At 38.8% G+C, this 26,572-nt stretch overlaps 1 protein-coding gene across 2 annotated transcripts in view; it reads right to left on the reverse strand.

The window, feature by feature from the left end:
* Window positions 1–26,572, reverse strand: part of paxbp1 (PAX3 and PAX7 binding protein 1) — a 51,020-nt gene that overhangs the window by 8,122 nt on the left and 16,326 nt on the right. For both annotated transcript variants that reach the window (XM_060833737.1, XM_060833736.1), the window contains exons 8-16: window positions 23,363–23,486; window positions 22,280–22,382; window positions 19,971–20,086; window positions 19,469–19,668; window positions 18,174–18,321; window positions 17,378–17,499; window positions 12,211–12,287; window positions 2,096–2,162; window positions 737–883 (exon numbers count right to left, since the gene is read on the reverse strand). In XM_060833737.1, the coding sequence (XP_060689720.1) occupies window positions 737–883; window positions 2,096–2,162; window positions 12,211–12,287; window positions 17,378–17,499; window positions 18,174–18,321; window positions 19,469–19,668; window positions 19,971–20,086; window positions 22,280–22,382; window positions 23,363–23,486 (1,104 nt within the window). The remainder of the gene's footprint in view (window positions 1–736; window positions 884–2,095; window positions 2,163–12,210; window positions 12,288–17,377; window positions 17,500–18,173; window positions 18,322–19,468; window positions 19,669–19,970; window positions 20,087–22,279; window positions 22,383–23,362; window positions 23,487–26,572) is intronic.

A 26,572-nucleotide genomic window follows, 5' to 3' on the forward strand; every position in this document is an offset into this window, starting at 1 on the left:
TTAATTCCATGAATGAGAATTTTCACAGTCACATTTGAACAAATATAACAATAAAAATAAAGAACTGAAGGCTTAGAACAGGTTGGAGTATGACTTGTTCAACATCTAGCACCTATTAGTGAGCAACTAATAACAGTTAGTTATTACTCAGTGGTCAGAACCCATCAGGCTTAGAGTTCAAGACCCAGTATGTTGACTTAAGCACAAAATCTAGATTGACACTGGAATACAGTGTGACAGAAGTGTTACATTATTAGGCATCAGTTTTGGAAGAAACATTAAATCAAGGCCCCATCTACCCTTTCAAGATCTGATCACACTATTTCAAGAAAAGTAGGTGAATTCTACCGTGTTCTGACCAACATTTATCCTTCAACCAAAATACCTGAAGGAGATTTCATCTATGAGACTTTGCGATGGCTGAAATGACTGTGTGCTTTCCGACATTTCTTTTAAAACAGTTATTATTGTGGTGGCTATAAAGTGGATTAGCAAATTCTGAAGATATTATCTAAATGCAAACTCTATCTTTTGTAAAAGTTAATTGTACTGCATAATGTTTAATATTGCATGGGGAAGCCAAGACAGATGTAAAGTTAAAACATGGAATCAAATGTTCAACTCTACATTCTCATTTTACAAGTGTTGATATAAAGCTGAAAAGAACAGAAATAAACAGCAGAGAAATTGCCTTGGGATCCTTAAAACTTTTCAGTGTGCACTTCAGTTTACTTACACTCTGACATTTCTTCAAGCTGTCATCTCCAGGATCTGAGTTCTGAAGAGCGAGAAGAATGTAGCGATTTAAAAGACTATCCACTGTTAGCTCCTGCAATGTTCGATTTGAGATTATGCTAGTCCACTGCAAAATGTTATCCAATAACTGAAAAAGTAATAAAATTTAATAAATTAATTTGAAAGCTATTGTTTGTCAATAATTTGAGGCTGGCAACCAAATTGAAGCCTATTCTGGGAAAATATTTTCTATTCAAACATATATCGCAAGATAGAAATTTTCCTGCAGCTGATGGAATCGGTTCGTCATATTCTGTTATGCAATAGGATCTTTTAATAACAATGGAGAAAAAGCAAACTAACATTTCACGAGCACAAATCCAGACAAAAGAAATGCACTCAGATCATATTAAACTATTGCTTAGTTTGTCTTAAAATAAGTCCTTGAAACAAAATAAAATCTGTGCTATATTATATGAATGAAACATGCAATGAAAATTGATTCAAGAAATCTGCACAGCAAATTGTTTGTTTGAAAACTTGGCAGACACAACTTGCTTGCAGAATCACATCAGTTGCAGAGATAATACACTATACTTTGAAGACTAACATTTTGGACTTCGTTTGATTCAAATAATTCATATGTGCAATACTTCAATCTCTCACCTAAAGAATGTTAAATACACTCATATGTAGATAAAGAGTGGAGCTGGAAAAGGCAATACAGGTCAAGTATCATCAGAAAAAGGGAGTCGCTATTTCAGGTTGGAACTTTTCATCATGATGGAACGTTCCAACCTGAAATGTCAACCCCCCCTTCTCTGATGCTGCTTGACCTGCTGTGCTTTTTCCAGCTCCACTCTTTATCCATTCGGACTCTCCAGCATCTGTAGCCCTCACTATCTCCATGTACATTCATATGCCAAACAGTAGAAATAAAACATCTCAACTGAATCTGTAGCAATCAGTAGATTCAGATTAATACAACTAATGCTGTAAACCTTTGAATTCAATGAGGTATTTATACTTGTCTTCACAAATTGAATGGTCCCAAAGCAATGTTATTATAAAAGTAGCACCAAAGGCACTGTGAAATGAAAGAACAGTACAGGGCAAACGCTGTATCCACAGAATCATTTTCTGTGGTTTCAGTTACCCGCAGTTTACTGCGGCCCAAACAATTTACAGGGAACATTCCAGAACCAGGGACTTGGGGGGGGGGGGGGGGGGGGGGTGGAAGGTAAATTTCCTATTTAAATGAATCGGTTCTATGCTATCCGCAATAGGTCTTGGAACGTATCCTCTGCGGGTACGGGGGGACTATTGTAACATTAAGATAATACATTTTTTAACCTCTCACCTTAAGTGCTGACCAAAACTGTCGCTGAAAAAACAGGTAGGGTCCTGAGTTCTTGTTCTCCAGCACACTACAATAATACATCAATGAGTTACTTAGATTTTTTTAATATAAAAAGCATGACATAAAACATGCAATTTGTTATACATTTAATCCAAGTTTTGATTGGGAGTAAAATGAAGGTAGAACACTTGAAGGTTAAATCAATGCACATTAAAGTGAGGGACATTAGCACAAATAAATTACCATTTCATTTCTTCGTGTGCCTAATGTCAGTTAAGCGAACCTTTATTAACTGGCATTTATGGGCCCAGGAGTGTACAAGTTGATCAAATATTCCTATGCATAGAGTTCCAAATACTTTATTTACAGCAGACTCTCAGAAATGTAGTTGACTCTTAACTGCCCTCTGGGCAATTAGGGACAGGCCATAAATACTGGTCTAGCCAGTGATGACCTCATCTGTTAATGAATTTAAAAAACTGAAATAATAATGCAACTTTGCCTTTAAATAAAAAAAACTTACCAGAGATTCTTCTCACTCATACCCTCAACTGACTACTCTGATATCGTGGAGATTGCTATAATACAGTAAACTGTTATTTGAGGTGTATAATTTTAGCTGGTTTATTGATAATGCCGATTCACAAGGTGTGGTTAAAACAAAATTTGCTGTAACTACTGTCAGATCAGACGAGAGTCTAAAACATGACAAAGACACTGTTCTAATCTCTTCATGCATCCTCCTTGCACTGCCCATTCTGTAGTCACTGTTGAGATGTTCATGAGGTAGCCAAAAATGAAAAAGGAAATTTAACTCCATCTTGGCTATCCATCCAAAACGACTCTTCATTTCTTCTTTGCAACTATTTCTTAAATAATTTCACTACCAACAGCCTATCAGAACACTTCTGGGCTTTTCATGAAATGCATTCTATATATTCAAAGTGTGAGTGCACTCACGCATGCGCAAGAGAGAACTCTTAAACATCAAATTTAGCAGATATTCACTTTCATTTTCCCAGCTTAATTGCTCGGTTTCTTTCAAGTCCACCTTTCCCAAACCATTTTGGATACCTCCTTTCAAAGTTGAGAATTCCAAATTTTAGCACTGTTTTCTTTTAATTAAGGCTTCTAAAACTTGCAGTTTATTAAGATTATAATTGCTACCAGCTTGAGTTTCCACTGTGTTTCAACAGCCAGAACAAAACACAACACTCAAGTTGTGGTATGACTAGAAAAGCACATCCCAATAAGACTGCCTCTGATCTGTATGCTTCTGTTTTGGTTAGAAAAATTATTGCCAAAAGAACCTAGCAGACTAACCTATTGATTCTAGAGCCCTACAATGATAGATCTGAATAGCATTTAACTCATTTCTGGACAAATGGTTGGTATTCTAAGTTTGAAGCAATGGGAACTCAGACATTAGGCACAGGGGTTAAATTAAGACTGAAGCAGGACAAGGGAGAAAAACAGAAAGCGAGTGGTCTGACAGCTCCCACTGTCTCAGCACAATGAATCATGTGTCAGAAGCCAGTTAGTCATCATCCAGAGGAAAGGCAATTGGCTAGTGCAAAGCAAGGGACTCATTCATTCAGAAGCATAGGCCGCAATGTCATGGAAGAGTGAATTCTGCCATGAACAGGGTCATGGTCATGCTATTAATTTAAACACCGCTGTCTTATCAACCTCTCTTCACTCCTTTACTTTTTCTGCACTGTGCCACCTTCTCAAAACAGTTATCAAGCGTGATAAAAAAAAGACAAAATTGGATCTTTCTAGCAAGCTTAACAGTTTAATTTCATATTTAGAAACAGTACACAGGCATCCAATCTCTGTCAGAACGTCACTGACCATGCTTCCGAAGTACCATTATTCCAGTATATATAGCCACACAAAGCGCTATTTTCCACGAATTCATATATATCAATAGCAGTCTTATGGCAATCCTAACCTCCTTCTGCAGTTGGTCTCGGTATCAACTCATGTAAGCAATTATTTAATGAAACTGTTGAAGTCAGGCACTCAGTCATCTGAAATGACTTCTAACTTATTACTAATTCATTTTTCAACAGTACAAATTGGACAGTTTAAATTCATGGTATTTCTTAATGGCGTGATTACCCATAATCCCAAGTAAGCCCCCCATTATGCATTCCATGGCCCTTGATGTCAACTGGATGTGACAGGATGCAGGAAGTCTATGGATGCATATGCATTGTTGACATCACCAAGAAGGGGGCAAGGGAGAAGTGGGAACTGACGAAATGAGCCTTCCCTTTCAGTGGTGTCTTGAGCGTAGATCTCAACCGCCATTCCTGTACAGTGGTTGTCACACAGCCACCGTACCAGATAGGGCCTTTCTGGATGGATAAGGAAAAATCCATCTTCTTGTCTGGCTGTCAAAATGGCCAATAAACTGCCTTTGTATATGCATATAGGGCTGGTGATGTCAGCTGGTTGCATTGCTATGTTTCTATGGGCGGCACTGTGGCACAGTGGTTAGCACTGCTGCCTCACAGCACCAGAGACCCAGGTTCAATTCCCGACTCAGGCAACTGTCCGTGTGGAGTTTGCACATTCTCCCCGTGTCTGTGTGGGTTTCCTCCGGGTGCTCTGGTTTCCTCCCACAGTCCAAAAATGTGCTGGTTAGATGAATTGGCCATGCTAAATTGCCCGTAGTGTTAGGTGAAGAGGTAAATGTAGGGGAATGGGTCTGGGTGGGTTGCTCTTCGGAGGGTCGGTGTGGACTTGTTGGGCCGAAGGGCCTGTTTCCACACTAAGTAATCTAACCTAATCTATGCACGTGTACTCATTGCCGTACCGACTGGTAGCATTCAAAACCAAGTTTCAAGATTATTAGTCAGCAAAAGCTGTTTTAATACAATTTGCTTTAAAAACATACAATGTCTTTACCTACAGAACAACAACAACATATAATCCATTTAGACTGCAATATTTTACTTGGTTTCCATTGGAAAGCTAAAATATCTTAAAAGCATTTCAAATGTAAGATCAATGACGTAACAGCATTAATATTGTAAGGAAAACTGGGAACAGCAAACCGCAAATGCAGAAAAAGGGCCCCATGTTTAGTAAAACACAAATTTAAATGGACAGCATGGGTTACACTCAAAAAATATCTTCCATTTAGACTCACTAATCTGCCCTTAACTATCACTAAGACTTCCCTCAAGTTCTTTTAATGCTCATTAATATGTAATGATGATCTGGCTAGGCTGCCATTTATTTGCTTAGTAGACTTTTACAATAATCAAACGTATTTACATGATTACTTCCAGGCTACATTTTTATTTCAGAGTATTATTGATGTGGTTCTGTTCGCCGAGCTGGGAATTTGTGTTGCAGACATTTCATCCCCTGTCTAGGTGACATCTTCAGTGCTTGGGATCCTCCTGTGAAGCGCTTCTGTGATCTTTTCTCCGGCATTTGTAGTGGTTTGTCTCTGCCGCTTCCGGTTGTCAGTTCCAGCTATCCGCTGCAGTGGTCGGTATATTGGGTCCAGGTCGATGTGCTTATTGATTGAATCTGTGGATGAGTGCCATGCCTCTAGGAATTCCCTGGCTGTTCTCTGTTTGGCTTGTCCTATACTAGTAGTGTTGTCCCAGTCGAATTCATGTTGCTTGTTATCTGCGTGTGTGGCTACTAAGGATAGCTGGTCGTGTCGTTTCGTGGCTAGTTGGTGTTCATGGATGCGGATCGTTAGCTGTCTTCCTTTCCGTCCTATGTAGTGCTTTGTGCAGTCCTTGCATGGGATTTTGTACACTACATTGGTTTTGCATGCAAGGACTGCACAAAACACTACATAGGACGGAAAGGAAGACAGCTAACGATCCACATCCATGAACACCAACTAGCCACGAAACGACACGACCAGCTATCCTTAGTAGCCACACACGCAGATAACAAGCAACATGAATTCGACTGGGACAACACTACTAGTATAGGACAAGCCAAACAGAGAACAGCCAGGGAATTCCTAGAGGCATGGCACTCAACCACAGATTCAATCAATAAGCACATCGACCTGGACCCAATATACCGGCCACTGCAGCGGACAGCTGGAACTGACAATCGGAAGCGGCAGATTCAAACCATTACAAATGCCGGAGGAAAGATCACAGAAGCGCTTCACAGGAGGCTTCCAAGCACTGAAGATGTCACCTAGACAGGGGACGAAACGTCAGCAATACAAATTCCCAGCTCGGCGAACAACCACAACAAGCACCCGAGCTACAAATCTTCTCCTAAACTTTGAAGAGTATTATTGAATTTAAACTTCACCATCTATGAGAATAAGATTCAAACCCATATTGTCCAAAACATTACCCTGATGTTCTAAATTATTAAACAGAAAAAAAACCAAAGAACTGCAGGTGCTAGAATTCAGAAACAAAAATTGCTGGGCAAACTCAGGTCTGACAGCATCTGTGGCGAGAAGGCAAAGTGGTTCAGGTGGAGTGACCCTCCTTCAGAACAGGTCTTGAATGGGTCTGTTCTGAATAAGAGTCACTGGAACCGAAAATGTTAATTCTGCTTTCTCTCCACAAATACTATCAGATCTGCCGAGTTTCTCCAGCAATTTCTGTTTTGATTCTGAAATACTAGCAACTGATATTACCATTCCACCACTATCTCCCCACTAAGTTGGGAGTTGGAGTGACTGGAGGTGTTATCTGGGTCACCTACTACCTGAGCTCAATGAGCCGAGCTTTCAGCTAAAAACTTTTCCATCACGAAACAATGAATGTTAAATCTGGTAATAACAGCTGTACTTAAATTGTAAATTGATTGTAATAAAATATTTATTTTCTTAAACCAATATACATATTTAAATAAAAGTTTTATTTATCTAGTAATGTAAAGTTACAATGCTGCCAACACTTGCGCGTCATGAAAATTTCCCTGACATCTTCAATGTGGCCAATTAGTGCTTGGCTAGCAAGGGAGTTGGTCAACAACAGGTGGCAGATGTCAACTTGAGCCATCATGGGCTTTAATAGTGCTATATTAAAAGCTGCTACGATTACAAATAGAGAATGCAGACGATGGATCAGGCAGAGTTAAAGGAAAGATTGACAGTTGCATTCAGCTCTTTTTAGAGAATAGGCTCAGCAATGCAGAGGAATACAAGGAAAGGACTACCAAATGCATAATGAGCAGCAGTAAAGCTCTAATGCCACTTATGGTGGACACACACACTTCCTTTGGCAGTGAAACAAATGCAGCAGCCATATCTGATGAGAGATAGTCTCTGCATAAAGACAGGCGGTATAGCTTGCTCACCCAAAGGGTGCCTGCTGTGGGTATCCAATGCAATGCTGCAGCAAAACCAGCAGACCACCTCCACATTTGTCGCAGTCACTAGCGTATCACAATGCTTGAGCACACAGATTGTCACATAATTGCACATAGTTAGTGGGTGATTTTTATTTCATATAAGCCACTGTGCTTGCTTTGTGCGCCTCAATATATTTGTTGAAATCCATGGCAAGTGCCTTTTTTTAATCTTCTCATTCATGTTTGGAACTGCAGCCAGCACCTCTGACCGTGATCCTTTGGTACAAAGCCATTCCACAGCTCAATGTACCCTGTGACCTCTGAGTCATTGTAAAGAGGTCAGCTACCTTGTCTTGTATCACAAGATCAACATATTAAAGAATGTGCAGAGCTAATGCTTCATCATCATGCAAGCTACTCTCCTTGCCAACCTCACAAAGTCTTTATAGCACTTCTAGATTTGGACCAATGTTAATGTGACCATTCCTGCAAATGCTTACTTCATTGATCACTGCCAGCCATATTGTCCTTATCAACCTTTCTGGTCTTCTCCTGTCCAAGTAATTAGGTGAAGAAATAAATATTGCATTTTATTGCAAGAGGGATAGAGAATAAGAGTACAGAAGTACAGCAATTCCAAAACTATACTGTGATATAACAGCATACCGTATACTGTTTTTGTCTCTTTGTATTGGATGTAGTTCAGAGAAAGATTGCCATGCGATTCCTGGGACGAAGGATTTGTCTTACAAAGAAAGCTCATCATAGAACTCCTGACAGGGATGAATTTTATTAAAAGCCACATCTCTACTTGGAGACATGCATTTATGACAAGGACTTTGAGTATACTTTTGCAAACGAGTGAGTCAAATGTGTCCTTTGTTGTGGGTTAATGATCAAGGCCATCATTCTTACATCTGCATGGTCACCGGATATTGGGTCCAGATGTATTTCTCCCTCATCCTCTTCCTTGAAGGTAGCAGTATGCCCACTCCTGTAGTTCATTGTCAGTTCAACTTCTCTTTGCCGCAGAGCATTGTACACATAATCACAATATGGGAGACCCTTGAAGACCGCATTAAAGGGATCTTCAGAATAACCTCAGTGCTGGACCATTAGTTTATAAGCCAAACTATCTGCTGAATGTTCACTCTTCTTGTCTGCAGGTGAATGTAGTCCTCAGCCTTGGTTTTGGGATTTAGCACTAATGTGAGCTGACATATATTTAGTAGGTAAGCTGTTGTCCAGAAAGGGGATGACTTCGCACAAACAAATCAAATCATAGCAGCTGAAAACATTCAGCAAGTCTGGCAGCATCCGTGGATAAACAAAGTTAATATTTCGAGTCTGGACTGCCTTTTTTGGAACATTTTCCAGAATTTGCAGTACTTTGCTTTTATTAAGTAATGTAAGTTTCTGGGAACCTTGTGTACATCTGGAGAATCCTTCTGCAGCAGTCACCGACATTTTAAACTGTGATGGAGTGAAAGACTTAGCTGATCACAGACATACCTAGCTGCTGTGAAAGAGAGTTGATGACTAAACACAAGCAGCCTGTTAGTCTCTGAAGACCAAACCTGAGGGAGTCCTGTCATGGAGTCAATCCAATTATTCTCCTAGACTCTCTTGCTCAATCAGAGAAAAACCCTATGCATTTCCCTGCCCTCTCAAACAAAACACTTGTTGCAATAAACAGCCAACAATAGGACATCTGTGAGATGTCAACCAGAAACCCAAGTCAACCCTTAGAAAGGTTCTGTAGTCCACGAATTAAGCAGTACAGTCACTTCACTGACAAGGCAATGACCACCCATCACACTTCAGTGGGCCTAATTCTTCTACAGCATACTGTGCATATCAACAACCGCTCCCAACTTTACAAGTGTGATCTTCCGAGATACTTGTGTCCCATTACATCTATGTAGCTTAGCCTCTGTACTCTCTGAGCTGGGTACAGATTCCTTTGAACATTCAGCTGCCTTACTGTCACTATGTAACCTCCATGTAGACATCATGTGTCACTGGTGCTTCTCTGCCAGTTGCTAGGCCTTGTGTAGTTGATGCAGTCTCTCACTCAACTACTACCAGACTGGAGCAGCCAAACTTAAGTACTCAGATCCATCATTTGTTGCAATAGTTCTCATCACACATACATGGCCGGTATATGCAGCAAGGGACCAAGGAGATAATCATTCAATTTCAACCCTCCACATAGATCTTCCACTCAGCAATCCCAGTTGAAGGTTCGAAGCCTTCAGATATTTCACCTGAGACCTCCTGCTTGCAAATGATGCAGTATTCCATGACGACCGTTACAGACAACTGCTGCTCAATTCTTGGTTTCTTTGAGTAGTCAAACTGTGGACCCTCTATGGAACCTGAGTGCCCTGGGGAAAATACTAAAACTGTATAAAAGAGAGGTCTATGGACTGCTGAACAGGCTCTCATAAATACATGGCACTGCTTGCTTGATCCTAATTCACCCACCTGACTGCCTTGAGAAATCTGTCCAGCAGCAGGAAACTGATGGGGAATCAGTTCTTCCACTATATTACTGGTACCCCTTACTTCAAGCATGTCACCATGGGACATGTAAAATTCTACCCAATGGGATCTGACTTTATAATGGTAGCATTCATGAGGGAGTTCAAATTACATCAAAAATTGGAATACTATATTTTACCTGTATAAAATGCACCATACTATTTTCCCAGACACAAGGCACAACACATTCCAATACAGACAGAAAAACGTTGAGTAGCAAAAAAATTCATATGTAGCATGTGAGTAGAGAAGCATTAATCTAAAAGCACAGTATTTCACATATTTCATTCCAGTTCACAGGTAGTATGCCTTCACCCACACAAGTTAAACGATGCAAAAATACACATGCAGCATTAAATTAGACCAACTATCTTGCACGTGCACAGGTTTCATGTTACCAAGCACTCAAACTACAAAAGTAATTGAATTCCATAAATTAGTACTTGGTACACTTTGCGGATGATACGAAAGTCGCTGGAGTTGTTGACAGTGAGGAAGGATGTGGCAGGTTACAGCAGGATATAGATAAGCTGCAGAGCTGGGCAGAAAGGTGGCAAATGGAGTTCAATATAGCTAAGTGTGAAGTGATTCACTTTGGTAAGAGTAACAAGAATATGGAGTACTGGGCTAATGGTCGGATACTTGGTAGTGTGGATGAGCAGAGGGATCTTGGTGTTCATGTACACAGATCTCTGAAAGCTGCCACCCAGGTAAATAGTGCTGTGAAGAAGGCATATGGCGTACTGGCTTTTATTGGTAGAGGAATTGAGTTCCGGAGTCCTGAGGTCATGTTGCAGTTCTATAAGACTCTGGTGCGGCCGCATCTGGAGTATTGTGTGCAGTTTTGTCGCCATACTATAGGAAGGATGTGGAGGCACTGGAACGGGTGCAAAGGAGGTTTACCAGGATGTTGCCTGGTATGGTAGGAAGATCGTATGAGGAAAGGCTGAGGCACTTGGGGCTGTTTTCATTGGAGAAAAGAAGGTTTAGGGGTGACTTGATAGAGGTGTACAAGATGATTAGGGGTTTAGATAGGGTTGACCATGAGAACCTTTTTCCACGTATGGAGTCAGATATTACGAGGGGGCATAGCTTTAAATTAAGGGGTGGTAGGTATAAGGCTGATGTTAGGGGTAGATTCTCTACTCAACGAGTCGTGAGTTCATGGAATGCCCTGCCAATAACAGCGGTGGACTCTCCCTCTTTATGGGCATTTAAACGGGCATTGGATAGGCATATGGAGGAAAGTGGACTAGTGTAGGTTAGGTGGGCTTGGATCAGCGCAACATCGAGGGCCGAAGGGCCTGTACTGCACTGTATTTTTCTATGTTCTACACTAAGTTTCTGCATTGCAAGTGTTTTCAACAGGAAAATATTTGAGTTTCTAACACACTCTTAAGGTTTCCATATTCTCTTATGTAAATATTACAAGTGAATACCATAAACAATAATGTATTAATGTGCATGTGGGTAACAACACTGAACAGACAATTACATCCAGAACAAGCAAATAGCCAGAATACAAAATATTCTTGAACTGGAGGAGAGATATAAAGGTGGATTCCTGGATCATCACTGAAGATATTTATGGAGCTCAATTTATTATCAAATGAGGTAACGGATATAGAAAAAAATGTGAAGCGGTTAGATTACTCACCGAAGTAACAATCAACAGGAAAGTAATTTCCTTAGTCAAGCTGCCAGATGATTTGGTTATCATCTAACTAAATCATCAACCAGAAGTTGCTCACTTCTATGATTCAATGCAAGTTTGGGGCAACAGTTTGGCATCAAAACCACAGTGTTGTGGAACTGGTTTGCAATATCTTACAGAATTCAACCGTATTGGAATAAGGCAAGGAAAATTGCACAATCATAAGTTCATATTCAAATTAATATACTGTTGGTTTGAAGAGAAATCTTGTTACATCCCAGTCTGGATAAAATGGCAGGACAGTAAAGCATTACAGTGTCATTAGATAAAATTAGTTGTACATTGGATAATTCAGGAGATTGCAAAAATATTTGGACCAATCAGTTTTGGTAATTTACCAAGTGAATTTAAATTCAAGAAATAACTTCCCGCCAAAAGTTGATTTTAATGCAAGAGAGCGTGTCATAAAATTCTGTGCTCCATATATCGCTTGAAATAAGTAAAAAGGAGTCAAAATGTTATGTAAGTTAAGCATAAAATACAGTAGGAACACTAAGGTTTGAGATTTTGAAATCCAAGAAATAAAAATCTGTAGATTTGAAAAAAGTAAACATACCTCTTTGGATAAAGTGGCACAAAAACATCTTCATCCACTGCTTTCCTGATTCTCAAGATGATGGTCTTTAGTAAAGTCTGAGAAAATTTGAAGTGGTTTATTCTTTTCAAATTAAAACAATCAGTGTGCTGGCATTGTACACAATTAACACTTACAAAATTAAAGTATGAACACAGTAAAATAATGTTAAAGGATTAATATACATTAAGCATATATTAAAATTACCAGTCAGCAATAACTGTCTAACCCTGAACTAAAGCTCATGTCTTCTCCATTTGAAAGAATTTAAATATAATTAGATTACATACAGTGTGGAAACAGGCCCTTCGGCCCAACAAGTCCACATCGACCAGCCAAATTGCAACCCACCTGGACCCATTGCCCTACAGTTACCCCTTCACCTAACACTACAGACGATTTAGTACAGCCAATTCACCTAACCTGCACATTTTTGGACTGTGGGAGGAAACCAGAGCACCCAGAGGAAACCCAAGCAAACAGGGAAGAATGTGCAAACTCCACACAGACAGTCGCCTGAGGCGGAAATTGAACCCAGGTCTCTTACGCTGTGAGGCAGCAGTGCTAGCCACTGTGCCACCGTGCTGCCCTAGGCTAATGCTTCAGTTCAGTACTGAAGGAGTGCAGCACCATCAGTTACGCCATTGAACAGGTGAACCACAAATCTGATATTTAGCCTCGAGCTAAAAAATTATACAGTACTATTCAAAGGGAGATTTTACTAGTGTCCCATCAATCCTTCCCTCCTGACAGTACACAAGAATTGGTGTGAGCGCATTTTCATATATCATCGGTCACTGCTGTCAAACAATTAAGCCATCGCAAAATCCATCACCCATAATTTCAAAATGGTCAGTATTGTTAATGTGCTCTACATCTATTAAGAGAACATAAAACAGTACAGCATTGTACAGGTCCTTCAGCCCACAATGTTGTGCCGATCTTTTATTCCACTCTAATATCAGACTAATCTACATATCCTTCATTGTGCTATCTTCCACGTGCTCATCCAAGAGTCGCTTAAATGTCCCGAATGTTATCTGACTCTACTACCAATGCTGGCAGTGCATTCTATGCACCCACCACTCTGTAAAGAATTTACCTCTGACATCTCCCCTAAACTTTCCTCCAATCACCTTAAAATTATACCCCTCGTAATAGCCATTTCCACTCTGGGAACAAGTCTCTGGCTATTCACTGTATCTATGCCTCTCAACTTGTACATCTCTACGAGGTCCCCTCTCATCTTTCTTCGTTCCAATTAGAAAATTCCTAGGTCCCTCAACCTTTCTTCATAAGACATGCCCTTCAGTCCAGGCAGCATCCCAGTAAGTCTCCACTGCACCCTCTCTAAAGCCTTCACATCCTTACTATAATGAGGCAAGCTGAAAATGTATTGCTGGAAAAGCGCAGCAGGTCAGGTAGCATCCAAGGAACAGTAGATTCAACGTTTCAGGCATAAGCCCCTCTCCTGTTCCTGGGATGCTGCTTGACCTGCTGCGCTTTTCCAGCAACACATTTTCAGCTCTGATCTCCAGCATCTGCAGACTTCACTTTCTCCTATAATGAGGCGACCTGAACTGAACACAATATTTCAAGTGTGGTCTAACCAGGACTTTATACAACTGCAGCATAACCATGTGGCTCTTAAACTTAATCTGCTGCTAATGAAATTAAAAATCACACATCATCAGGTTATGGTCCAAGAGGTTTATTTGGAAGTACTAGCTTTCGGAGCACGGCTCCTTCATCAGTAGCTATGCGGCAGGATCATAAGACATAGAATTTATAGTAAAGGATCACTGTATCATGCATGCAACTGATATGATATATTAGACAATCTAGATTGCCGTTAAGATTTTCATCTTTTAGAATGGATTGCAGGTTTCAATTCATTAACTTCCTTCCAGTCACATTTTCAAGATAACTTAAGGTTTTATAAAAAAAAGGTGACATCTCAGCTCAGGCAATGCACTGACGGTGTGAGGTTAGAGTCTGTCTGTATCCCAATCTTGAGTCAGACTGGTTCTATTTCCAAAGTAGGAATTTATAAAATGTTACATGGATGTCATTTTTTTTTTATAAAACCTTAAGTTATCTCGAGAATGTGACTGGAAAGTAGTGCTGGGATTTACATATTATTGAACTGAAACCTGCAACCCATTCTAAAAGATGAAGACTTAACAGCAATCTTTGTTTGCTCAATATATCGTATCAGTTGCACGTGTGTGTCTTATGATCCTGCTCCACAGCTAACTGATTAAGTAGCAGCACTCTGAAAGCTAGTACTTCCATAGGTGTTCAAAGTTTGAGAGAAGATTTGTAGCTCGGGTGCTCGTTGTTGTGGTTCTGTTTGTCAGCGAAAAGAACCACAACAGCTAGTACTTCCAAATAAACCTGATGACTGTAACCTGCTGTTGTGCAATTTTATCTTTATCTACCGCAGTCCAATACCAGCATCTTCATATCATGGCCTGCTAATGAAAGCCAAAACACCATACGCCTTTTTGACAACCCAATCAACATGGGCGGCAACTTTGAAGGATCTATAGACATAGACCCCAAGATCCCTCTGTTCCTCCACACTGCCAAGAATCCTGCCTTTAACCCGGCATTCTGCATTCAAATTCGACCTTCCAAAGTGAATGACTCACACTTGTCCAGGTTCTACTCCATCTGCCACTTACCAGCCCAGTTCTGCGTCCTGTCAATGTCTCGTTGCAAACTGCAACAGCCCTCCACACTATCTACCACTCCACTAAACTTCATGTCATCAGCAAATTTAATATACCACCCTTCCACTTCCTCATTCAAGTCATTTATAAAAATCATGAAGAATAGAGGTCCCAGAACTGATCCCTGTGGAACATCACTAGTCACAGAGCTCCAGGCTGAATACTTTCCATCTACCACCATCTTCTGTCTTTTGTGGGCCAGCCAATTCTGTATCCAGACAAACAGATTTTCATGCCACCTTACATTCTGAATGAGCCTACCATGGGGAACCTTACCTTGCTAAAATCCATGTGCACCTCATCCACTGCTCTAACTTTAATGTGTTTTGCCACATCCTCAAAAAATTCAATAAGGTTTGTGACACATGGCCTGTCCCTCACAAAGGTATGCTATCTCTAATCAAACTACGTTTTTCCAAGTAATCATAAATCCGGTCTCTCAGAATCCTCTACAATACTTTACCCATGACAAACGCGAGACTCACTGGTCTGTAATTCCCAGGGTTATCTCCATTCCCTTTCTTGGACAAAGGAATAACATTTACCACCCTCCAATCATCTGACACTACTCCAGTGGACAGTGAGGATGCAAAGATCATCACCAAAGGTGCAGCAATCTTTTCCCTTGCTTCCTCGAGTAATCTAGGGAATATCCTAGCTGACCCAGGGGATTTATCTATCATTATGAGTTTCAAAATTTTCTGCACACCTTTATTCTAAACATCAACCTGTTCGAGCATATCAGTCTGTTTAACGCTGCCCTCAGAAACATCAAAATCCCTCTCAGTTGAGAATACTGAAAAACTGAGTGACACGGTGGCACAGTGGTTAGCAATGCTGTTTCACAGTGCCAGAGACCTCGGTTCAATTCCCACCATTGGGCAGCTGTCTGTGTGGAGTTTGCACATTCTCCTCGAGTCTGTTTGGGTTTCCTCCGGGTGCTCCGGTTTCCTCCTACAGTCCAAAGATGTACAGGTCAGGTGAATTGGCCATGCTAAATTGCCCGTAGTGTCAGGTGAAGGGGCAAATGTAGGGGAATAGGTCTGGGTTGGTTGCTCTTAGGAGGGTCGGTGTAGACTTGTTGGGCCGAAGGGCCTGTTTCCACACTAAGCAATCTAATCCAAAAAAGTGCTCATTAGGGACCTCCGCCACTTTCTCTGACTCTGGATGCAAGTTCCCTCCACTACCCCTGATCGGCTCTACCCTACTCTAGCCATCTTGCTCCTCACATAAGTGTACAACGCATTATCTATCTGCATAACCAATTTGATTCTTTGGGATCACTTCTCAAGCACCTTAATTATAGTTTGCTTTTATTTCTGCTCACATCAAAATTTAAATGCAATCTTAGATTTATGCAGATAGGTGCCATTTAGCCCATTACGACATCTTTCAGTACAGGGAGACAAACAGTTTTATCCCTTTTTCTTTATTCAGTACACTTTTGAAAGTTACTCATAAAACTGTTTCTGTCAGCCTTTCAGGGCATATATTCCAGTTCTGATCGCCTAGTTTTATAAAGGATACTACCAAGCTGAAAATCACAACACCAGGTTATAGTCCAACAGGTTTAACTGGAAGCACACTAGCTTTCGGAGCGACGCTCCTTCATCAGGTGAATCCGGAAGCAAGTGTGCTTCCAATTAAACCTGTTGGACTATAACCTGGTGTTGTGAGATTTTTAACTTTGTACACCCCAGTCCAACACCGGCATCTCCAAATCATGACTACTACCAAGCTGGACAAGGTTCAGCTTGTCCAGCATTTTGTCAGGTATGGAAGATTTGCGTTATTAAGGAAGGTAGGATAATCTGGGACTTTTTTCACTGGAATACAGGAGGTTGAGAGGTGACCTGATAGAGGGTTTATAAAACAATGAGAGGTGTAGATAGCCAAAAGCCAACTGCCATCAACTCTAAGGTGGGAATTTCAAGACAAGGGAACACATATTTAAGGTGAGAGGAGAGAAATTTAAAAAACAACAGGAGGCAAATCTTTTATGCAGAGGGTGGTACGGGTGTGGAATGAACTTCCTGAGGAAGTGGTGGATGTGGGTACAATTACAACATTTAAAAGACATTTGGATGGATACATAAATAGGAAAGATTTGGAAGGATATGGCTAGGAGCAGGCAAGTGGAACTAGTTTAATTTGGGATTATATTCAGCATGGACCGATTGGACCGAAGAGTCTGCTTCCATGCTGTATGGCTCTATAACAACTCTCCGTGCAAAACATTTTATGTCACCTTTGGTTCTTTTGTCAATCACCTAAAGCATACAACCCTAATGATCCATCCTTCTGTCTAAGGAAACAGACTCTCTTCATTTACACTAAACATTTCTCTAAAATTGCCCCTTAACCTTCTCCGCCAGAGCAGAAAAGGATGAACAGAAAAGGTAACAAAAACATACCTGCGTGTATTTATTTTCTCCATTTACAACTGAAGGATACCCTTCAACTAACTTCAGTATTAATTTGACCAGTCTGGATGTCTGAGACGATGACAGAGGATCCCAAACATTTTCTGCTAGACCTAGGGCGGGGATTAAAAAACATGTTCTTCCTGCTTGAAATTTTTTGGTACTGAGTTATCTAGTTTGAGGAAAATTTTTGAAAAGTATACAATTGTTTTGATTATGGATAAAGATTGAAACAACGTGCAATATTAATGCCAATATTATAATGTGCAATTGTAACAGTACTTAGATCAGAAAAGTCAGGATCACTTCATTTTTAAGTATCGGAATTATTGAGTTATTGAGGAACAAGTTTATTTTCTGTTATTACACCAACCAGTTATTCTAGCAGTAACTGAGTACTTCTGCAATGACTGTATGACAATTTGTATTAATGCCAAACCCTGCACGAGGCTAGACCTCATGCAATCATGACCTCTTTAAAAGCAATCAGTTAAAAACTTTTCTCTACTTTACCTCACCATTTCTTGATTTAAAAAAAAGACAATTGTATCACTGTCAACCACAAGAGTTCACATTTCTTGTCTTGTTAAGCAACACGTTCCAATAAAACACAATGTGAACTTACATTTGTCAAGATATTTGCATTTTGATCATAGCAGCTACTTTAACAACTAACTGGATATAGATAGATAACAATGCTGAAATGGGGAAATGTTGGGCAATTTAGAGGATGCGTTATTTGGATAAGACATTCGATTGCAACTTTTATTATTGAAGCTTTAATTACCTGTCAGTTTTGGTAAAACCACTTTTTCTACAATTGCAGGCAATAGGTATGTGTCAACATCATCCATCTGAGGATCCTGCCCTTCTTCACATCCGTAAAACAGCAATGATTCGAACCAGAGCATACTTTCAAAGTCACGACAATTTGGCTATTGGAAAAACAGTGATTATGCAATTTGTATTTTTCTACCAGATAGAACACAAAGCATTGGAATAGCCATTAATTGCCATTTCATTTTCTGAAAAATGTTCATTATAAGCTTTGCAGTTTAAAGTAAACAAATGTCACCTAGTTCCTCCCTGCAGTAAAAGCAGCAGTTCAAGAAGACACCTTACTGTACCACTACCTTTTCAAAGGCAGTTAGGGCTGGGAAACAAATGCTGGCCTAAGCAAGGGATTCCCTCATTATAAATAAGTAATTAAAAAAAGCTGAAAACATTACATGAATATTTCAGGATGGTTATAAGATTTGGCTTTTTTAAAAAATAAAATTTGATTGGCAAACTAGACTTTGGTTTCTAAAAAGAAATTCAGGCCCATCAAATCAGGTCGAAATGTCATGCACCACGTCATTGAAAGGATGCATTCAGATTAGTCTATGGATGGGTAATGGGTAGAACTACATTCACCTGATACACAGCAAAATACATTAATCAGAAAACAGGGTACACTACTCTCGAGGCCGGTAAAGGGTATGAAATGCAGAAAACACAGAGTTGAACTCTAAGCACATGGACAAAACTCCTGCTATTTTGGATCTTCATTCCCTTTTCAAACCATGTGAACAAAACAATCAATCAATCAGTTTGGCTTTGCTGAGATAGACGGGGGTTACCATTTCAGAACAGGTGACACAGTCACACAAGTTTAAAAAATTGTCAGCTTGCTGCTGCTGTAGATTCAACCCCGTAACAAATACTAGAAGTGACTGCCTTTCATTTTACTGTCCCCTTCAAACAACAGTACTTTTATTTACATAAACAAACATGTAGACCAATTTTCAGATGAATAAATTATCTGTATAAGTTATGCTCCTTTCAGCCCATTCCTTCTCAGCTGCACACTATTTTTTAAATCTGTACAAGCTTTTCTACTAGTGTTAATCTTGAATAATTCTTGAACAAAAGATCAAGAACACTCCACTTGATTCACCAAGTTTTTATCCTTCCTGGTGGGAGATTGGGAAAGATTACATTCCTAAAGCAATAACAATGCTCCACTATAGAATGCTTTGATAAATTCTGAACACCTCTGAGCCACAATTTTTTTTAACCCAAGCAATTTCCAGGTCTCACCTCAAAAGGATTCCATTTGATGAGTTGCAACCGAATAAGTGGATTAAGCAGTTTTGGAAGGCAGAGACCAATATATGCATCTTTATAATGAACATAGTACATTTTTCGCCAGACTTCAAATCGGGTCTTAATGCAGTCAAGTGTACAGAAATCATCTAAGACGTCTTCAAATACTTTTCTTGATTCATTAACAATTCGATCTACAAAAGATGTTAGTGTTTTAAAATATTCATTGCAAATCGGTTGTTGCATTACATATACACACTTACACAGAAGCAACCCTTGGACAAAATCTTACCAAAAATATGAAAACAAACAAACATTAAGTTAATGCAAATAAATTCAATCCCTGCAATGGATTACAGTTCCCAATGAGAAAGGGTGCATTTTCCTAGATAATATCCTTCATCAACAAAACTTTAACATTTACAGTTTTCTAAGTATTGCTTTCATTGATTTTGCAATGGAAGTATAATTTCAATAAATTTTGCAATAGGCATACCGTTTTCCATATTAAAGCTATTAATATCTGTGGAAGTTTCTTCATCATCACTTGATAGACCTTCATGGTGTTCTGCCATCTTTCCTGCTTGTTCTCTGGCCAGTCTTCGGCGTGCTCTAATTAATTAAGAATCCACAACTAATGCCTGACATTTTCATTAGGGCCATTTGCTTATCAACATTCATTTTTCTTCTAAGACTATAGAACAATAGAATGTCTCAAAAATATATGCACTTCACTCATTTAATTTCCTCAATTTTCAATTTTTCTTTGTACTCTCAATGACAATGTTAGTTTTTGAGTCTTAACCATTAGCTACTCGCTTTTACACACCTTTGGTATTTTTTGCTCACAAACACCAAATATGATTGTGAATGCTCCAACTTAATTGAAGTTCCATCTGAAATGGTGTATGAGCATGGTGGAGACATGGTACAAAATACCTGGCACGACGTAGAAATAAATGTAGCGGCCTCAGTCCCACTTGAGGACAGCAATGACTTGCATTTATACACTACTTTTAACGAAGTAAAAACGTTCCAAATCATTTCATAGGAACAACATTAAACAAAATTTGACACTAAGCCACATAAAGTGGCTTTCAGGCAGCTGAAAAAAGCCTTGTTCTGCAAATTTTAAGGAGTGTCTTATAGGAAGAAAAAGGAATAGAGAAACAGTGGAAGTAGTAAGAGAATCCCAGAGCTCATATCCCAGAACACTGAGGTATGTTGTGTACTAAAAGTTGGGTATGCTCAAGAGGCCAGAATTGGAACAGTATAGGTACCTCAGGGAGCTGCAGGGCTGGAGAAAATTACCCAGACGGTAAAGAGCAGAGCCATTGAGAGATTTGAAAACCAACAATTAAAAATTTTAAACTAAAAGTGTCAACAAGAACCAATACAGGTTAGGTGAGCCCAAGGATGATGACTGAACAGGACTTGATGGGAGTTAGGAATTTGGCAACAGAGTTATGGATCACCTCAATTATATAGAGGATAAAAAATGTGAGAAGTCACTTTAGAGTTTGTTGAAAATGGTCAAGTCTAGAGGTAACAAAACCATGGATGAGAGTATCAGCAGATGAACAGAGATATCAGCATAGTCAGGTGATGGAAAGAGTTGATCTTAATGATGGCACAAAAGTACTGCCAACCGTCTCGTGGTCAAGTATAACACCACTGTGCAACCTCAAATATTTGCCAGGATGAGGTGAGCGCTAGGGAATGGAGCTTGTACGAGGGACCAAAGATCGTACCTTTATGAGGATATGAGAAACACGATGAGTACGGTATTTGGTCTTGAGTCGTTTGCATCATTCAATAAAATCATGGTTGATCAGACCATGGACTTAATTCCACTTTTTGACTTGCATCCCATAACCCTGAACTCCTTTGTCAAACATCTGCCTTACTCCACCTTGAATGTAATCAATGATTCTGCCTCCATTCCTCAACGGAAAAGAGAATTCCAAATACTAACCAGAGAAATTCCTCCCCATCTCCATCCCAATTGGGAAATCCCTTATCTTAAAGCTGTGCCCTTCAGTTTTAGATCCTTCCTGGAGGGAAACATCCTCAGCATTTACCCTCAGAACTTTATGTCTCAATAAGACTGACTCTTATTGTTCTAAAATCTGTTGAGTATAGACCCAACCCACAACACTTTCCTTGAAAGACTTCCTTCATTTCAGGAATCAGTCTAGTGCCCTTTCCTGAACTATTTCCAATGCATTAAAATCCCTTCTTAACCAAGGTGACCAAAACTACATGTTACTCCACCAATGCACCAATTCCCTGCATAATTATAGCAGACTGTCCCATTTTTTTATACTTCATTTCCCTTGCAATTAGGGCAGCATTTCTTTGTCTTCTTACTTATAAGTAGTACCTGATGATTTTTTGAAAATCATGACACTTTAGTGCCTTTGCACCACAGAATTTTGCAGATTCTCATTTAAATAATATTCTGCTTTTCTGTTCTTCCTACCAAAGTGCCCAACTTTACATTTTCGCACATCATATCCATCTGTCAACTTCTTACCCACTCACTTTAACCTATGCCCCTTTGGAGAGTATTTTATTCACTCAACTTGCTTTCTTACTCATCCTCACATCAACAGCAAAATATAGCTGCAATCTGGGTCTTCATTTAAGTTATTAACATGGATTGTAAATAGATGAAGCTCCAACATTCATGCACTGGTCTTACAAATGCTTAGCTGGCAGAATTTTATGCACCCCCCCATACTGGTATCAGACAAGCCTGCTTTCAAAAATGTAGAATGGTTAACTTTAAATATGCAATCATACCTACGAGCCTCTCTCTCTGCAATCCTTCGCTGTTTAGCATTTTCTTGATACAGAGCTCGGTCGCGACCAAATGCATCCAGACTTGGTGTCACAATGGTTTTGTCTGCAAACGTAAAGTGAACAAAATTACCAACAGATTTCTTACAACAGTTTCATGTAACATTAAACTCAATTTTCAGTGACCATAAAATTTAAGCCAATTGAAACCCACACCATTAGGTGTTTGTAAATGGAGTCAGGTTAAGTAAGAACTAATACAATTACCATTGAAGCTTAATTGGTTAGAGGTAAGCAAGGAGAAAGAAACAGTGAAGCTTTATATTTTTAAAATGTGCACTTGTGGTTAAATTAAAACAATTCATGGAAACACAATCTCACAGGCAATGGTGCAACATTACCACTTAATGTCTGTATCTTTTGAATTCAGATTAGAAATAAGCAAGGAGCTCTAATAAGACAACTTTGTTGAGAGATTAGCTTTAGAACACTTGGAACATTGAACAATCTATTCCCCTCAGCTGAACTGTCAATTAACAGATTTTAACATTTCACACCGAAGTGTAAACAAAAATGTACTAAATAAGCAAACAGGATTTGATGAATCGTGGGTTTTGTGCCGAAAGAAATCGGCCAGTAAAATCAGCTGTTCATGCCAAGCCTTCTCTAATTTCTTTATATTCAAATCATAACCTGATAAAACTGGGAGTAATCGAAGGATGAAATGAACCCTCAATGCAAAAAAACCTAAGCAACATAAATTTTAATTTAACCAATTCCTCCCTAGATGAATAAACTGCTTTTAGAATTATGCTTGTGACCCAAAAGCAGAGCCAAAGTTACTTATCATGTCATAGTACAAGAAGCAGCTGATCAACATTTCCCATATGATTTGAACGTATTACATCCTCAAAATATGGTATTTTGCTGCACCAACCCTATCTAAACAAAAACATATCAAACTATCCCTTTGTAACTTTAAACTATTCCTGTCTGCTGGATTAATAAGCATTTTTTTATTAATCTAACGTATTACAACGAACAAGGCTGTTCAATGAAAAATAAAAACCTTCAAGATGGACTGACTTGAATGGCTTGAATATTCCGATGATTCATCTTTAATATCATCTTGCCGTCTCTGGACAAACCGGGCAGCCCGCTGTTTCAGCAGCTGGTGCATGGCAGATTCAAGGTCATTAACCAAGGGTACCTGAAAAATATAACATATTACGTAATACCTAGGCCCTAGAAATTAGGCCCTGGTCTGTGCTAGTTATACCAAGGGAACAAATTTAAACTCAAGCTAGTCTTTACAAATCTTCAATTAAAGCGGCCAAAGTGATGAGAATCCGCTGTTATCATGAAAAAAAATTGAGAGATTTCCACATTTTGCCGAATGTGTCTGAAAACTTAATGGCAGAATGAAATACTTTAACAGTGTAATTGGAAACCATAGCAAATGGGCAAAAATGGTCATTCAATTTTTTTCACCAACATGTTTTACACACGCAAAAAAAGCCAGTGGATAAATGTAGAAAATGAATGCAAGTCAAAGCAAAAACCATACAAAATAAAGCCAACCATCACTTCTCAGACCTACACACAATACCAACAGCCTGGATTCTACAGCTTAAACCAAGATAATTTTCTGCATTATTGTAAAGCATAAAATGATTAAATAAAAGCATTTAAGCAGAGTTCCTGCTGCTTTGCAATGTAAAAACTGAAAATTGAGGGTTGTAACAGAAATTTCTTTAATGGGAAGTAATTTTACAAGTGTTCCAAGTAAAGCTATTTCAACAGAACTTTCATGTGTTAGGTTACCAATGATCTTTTCAAAAATTAGAGAGTCTGTGAGTCAACATATCTGATGAGGATTCAAAACAGACTACAGAATAATTTAGTCTAAGTGTGCTACGCGAATCTCCGATATTAAGAACAACTTTAAAAAAAAATCAAGGTCTGTTCCTGGTTATTTGAAAATAGACTTGCAAATTCGACAACCACAATACTGATGATATAGGAAACAAATAAGCTTTCATAATTCAGTATTTTATGGACGCAGTGTTGATTAATCCTTTTTCAAAGCAATAAATGTTTCCAATGCAGGTCCTCTGAGCAGTACAAACATAGAAAACATGTTAATAGATAATTATTTCATGATAACTCGGTTTTCTCAAAGAATTCTGCACTTTTCACAATTTTGAATCACTAATTATGTTTTTTCCTTATGAATATTGTCAATATGGAGAAATTTGCAAACTCTTTGTCCTTAACTATGGCTTGGCAAACGGTTACTGCAGTACTATTCCGACCAATAAAGCTCTTACCTAAAATATAAATCCATTTTCTCCACTGTTCAAATGCTGACAAGCTTCCTCGGCATTTCCGGTATTTCAGATTTTTTACACCATTTACACTTCTTTATTAACTTACATGTTTTTCATTAAGTAAAATCTCACAAGGCATAAAGATTAGCAACTAAAAATTTGAAAGCTGCCATGAATTTATCCCACTTACTTATCACAATGAAATATATTCCATTCTAATACATTCATGTCCTCCAACTGTTAAAGGTTTTTTAAACCTTATAGCCCCTATTTACACTGTCATTGAAAACAAATATCTTCCCTTGCAACTTGATTTCCTAAAGATATTGAATGCACAACCAGCTGCTATGGGTCAAAATGAACAAATTAATACAGATTACTGGCGCAGATTACTGGCAACACATAGCCTGCTTGTGGTGAAGCTTTCCACATACCCCATGTTACAATTACTGCCTGTACTTTGTGACAAAATGTGTAATTTCACTCATCCAAGCTTTTGAAATTCCTACATTACATTTATTTGATATCATTCAAAAATACAATCTTTGGAAATATATGAATTACACACACATTCTAATGTTAGGGCCTAAATATTTCATATTTCCAAATACAGCATAGAGGAAAGATGCCAGTGCACTTCAAATGAAGCATCATAGCGTGAAACTTCATTACAACACTGCAAACTAGACCAAATTCATAGTCAATTATGCAACATGTATGGAGTAATGCAAGCAATTCATCCTATAGTGTATGACTTTAATGATAACAAAGGACATTAAACACACTGATCTGACTGCTCCAGTTGTGGACAGTATTCCTTCCCGTGCCTCAGCAAAGACATAAACTAAATGCAAATAAACCTTGAGATTACAAAAAAGAAATACTGCACTGCTCAAGAAATTCTGGAGGAAAACTAATTCTCCCTACAGGACAGTTTTTAAAACTACACCAATCCAATACTGCATGTTTACTAACTTATCAGTTTAGTTTTAGATGAAGAAAAATATTGACCATTAAATAAACCATACAGTAGCATGACAGGGGTTCACAGAATGTGACAGTATAACAAGTAATGACTTCAATGGGAGGAAGATTTAATTAATGCTGCACTGTATTTTACAATAAAAATGCAAAAATATTTAAATTCCATTTTTTTTAGCAAAGTATCTTTGTCAAAGTAAAGGTGCAAGTAAACTAACTAGAAGTGCCTTTGAAGTCAAGGAGGTATTGGGAATGAGGTCCTGAGGGCTCCCCGAAATTAAATATACATAAGCTAAACTACGGCTTCACCCTTTCCTTAATCAAAAATTTTGTTGAAGACACAAGGTGGAAAGTAACGTGGCCATTTTTTTTCTCATGAAAATACATGTTTCCAGACTACATTACCATGGGTAACAGAGATTCTTTCTGATCAGTGGGTGCTTGATGCAATTATCCGTTAAAGCTGTTTAAACATGAACATAGGAACAATATAATATTTGTGTCACACAAGACTGCATGGTGCAGGAACAGGAGCAAAACGGTGATGACCAAACGATAAACTTTACTGACTTTAGAAAAAATGGACTTGCAAAAGTCCCTAAAATCAACTTTAATTTCTTCTTTTTCAGCCTCCTGCAAACTTCTTGATGGGTCAATAGTAAATTATATTTGCCAATGTTGTTTAATAAATAGGGAAGAACGTTTTCAATCAAATTATGTTTTTCAACGCATTTCTAATTTTAGAATCTCCCAATCGTATTATTTATCTTTAATTTTTGTTGTTGCCATTACTTGTAACCTGACCAGATCATGAAAATAAACTTAACTAACATCCTCAGGCAATGAATTGCTTTGAAACATGCTCATTTATGTCAGGGTGACCTATATCTTTCAACCCAAGCTATACTTTATGGTGTTCACTTCCCAAACTCTTTCTAAAAAGTGCTACCTTCAGTAAATGCTTAATCAGTTGATACAATAACTA

Source organism: Hemiscyllium ocellatum, chromosome 12 (genome assembly GCF_020745735.1).
Source record: "Hemiscyllium ocellatum isolate sHemOce1 chromosome 12, sHemOce1.pat.X.cur, whole genome shotgun sequence".
Taxonomy (NCBI): Eukaryota; Metazoa; Chordata; class Chondrichthyes; order Orectolobiformes; family Hemiscylliidae; genus Hemiscyllium; species Hemiscyllium ocellatum.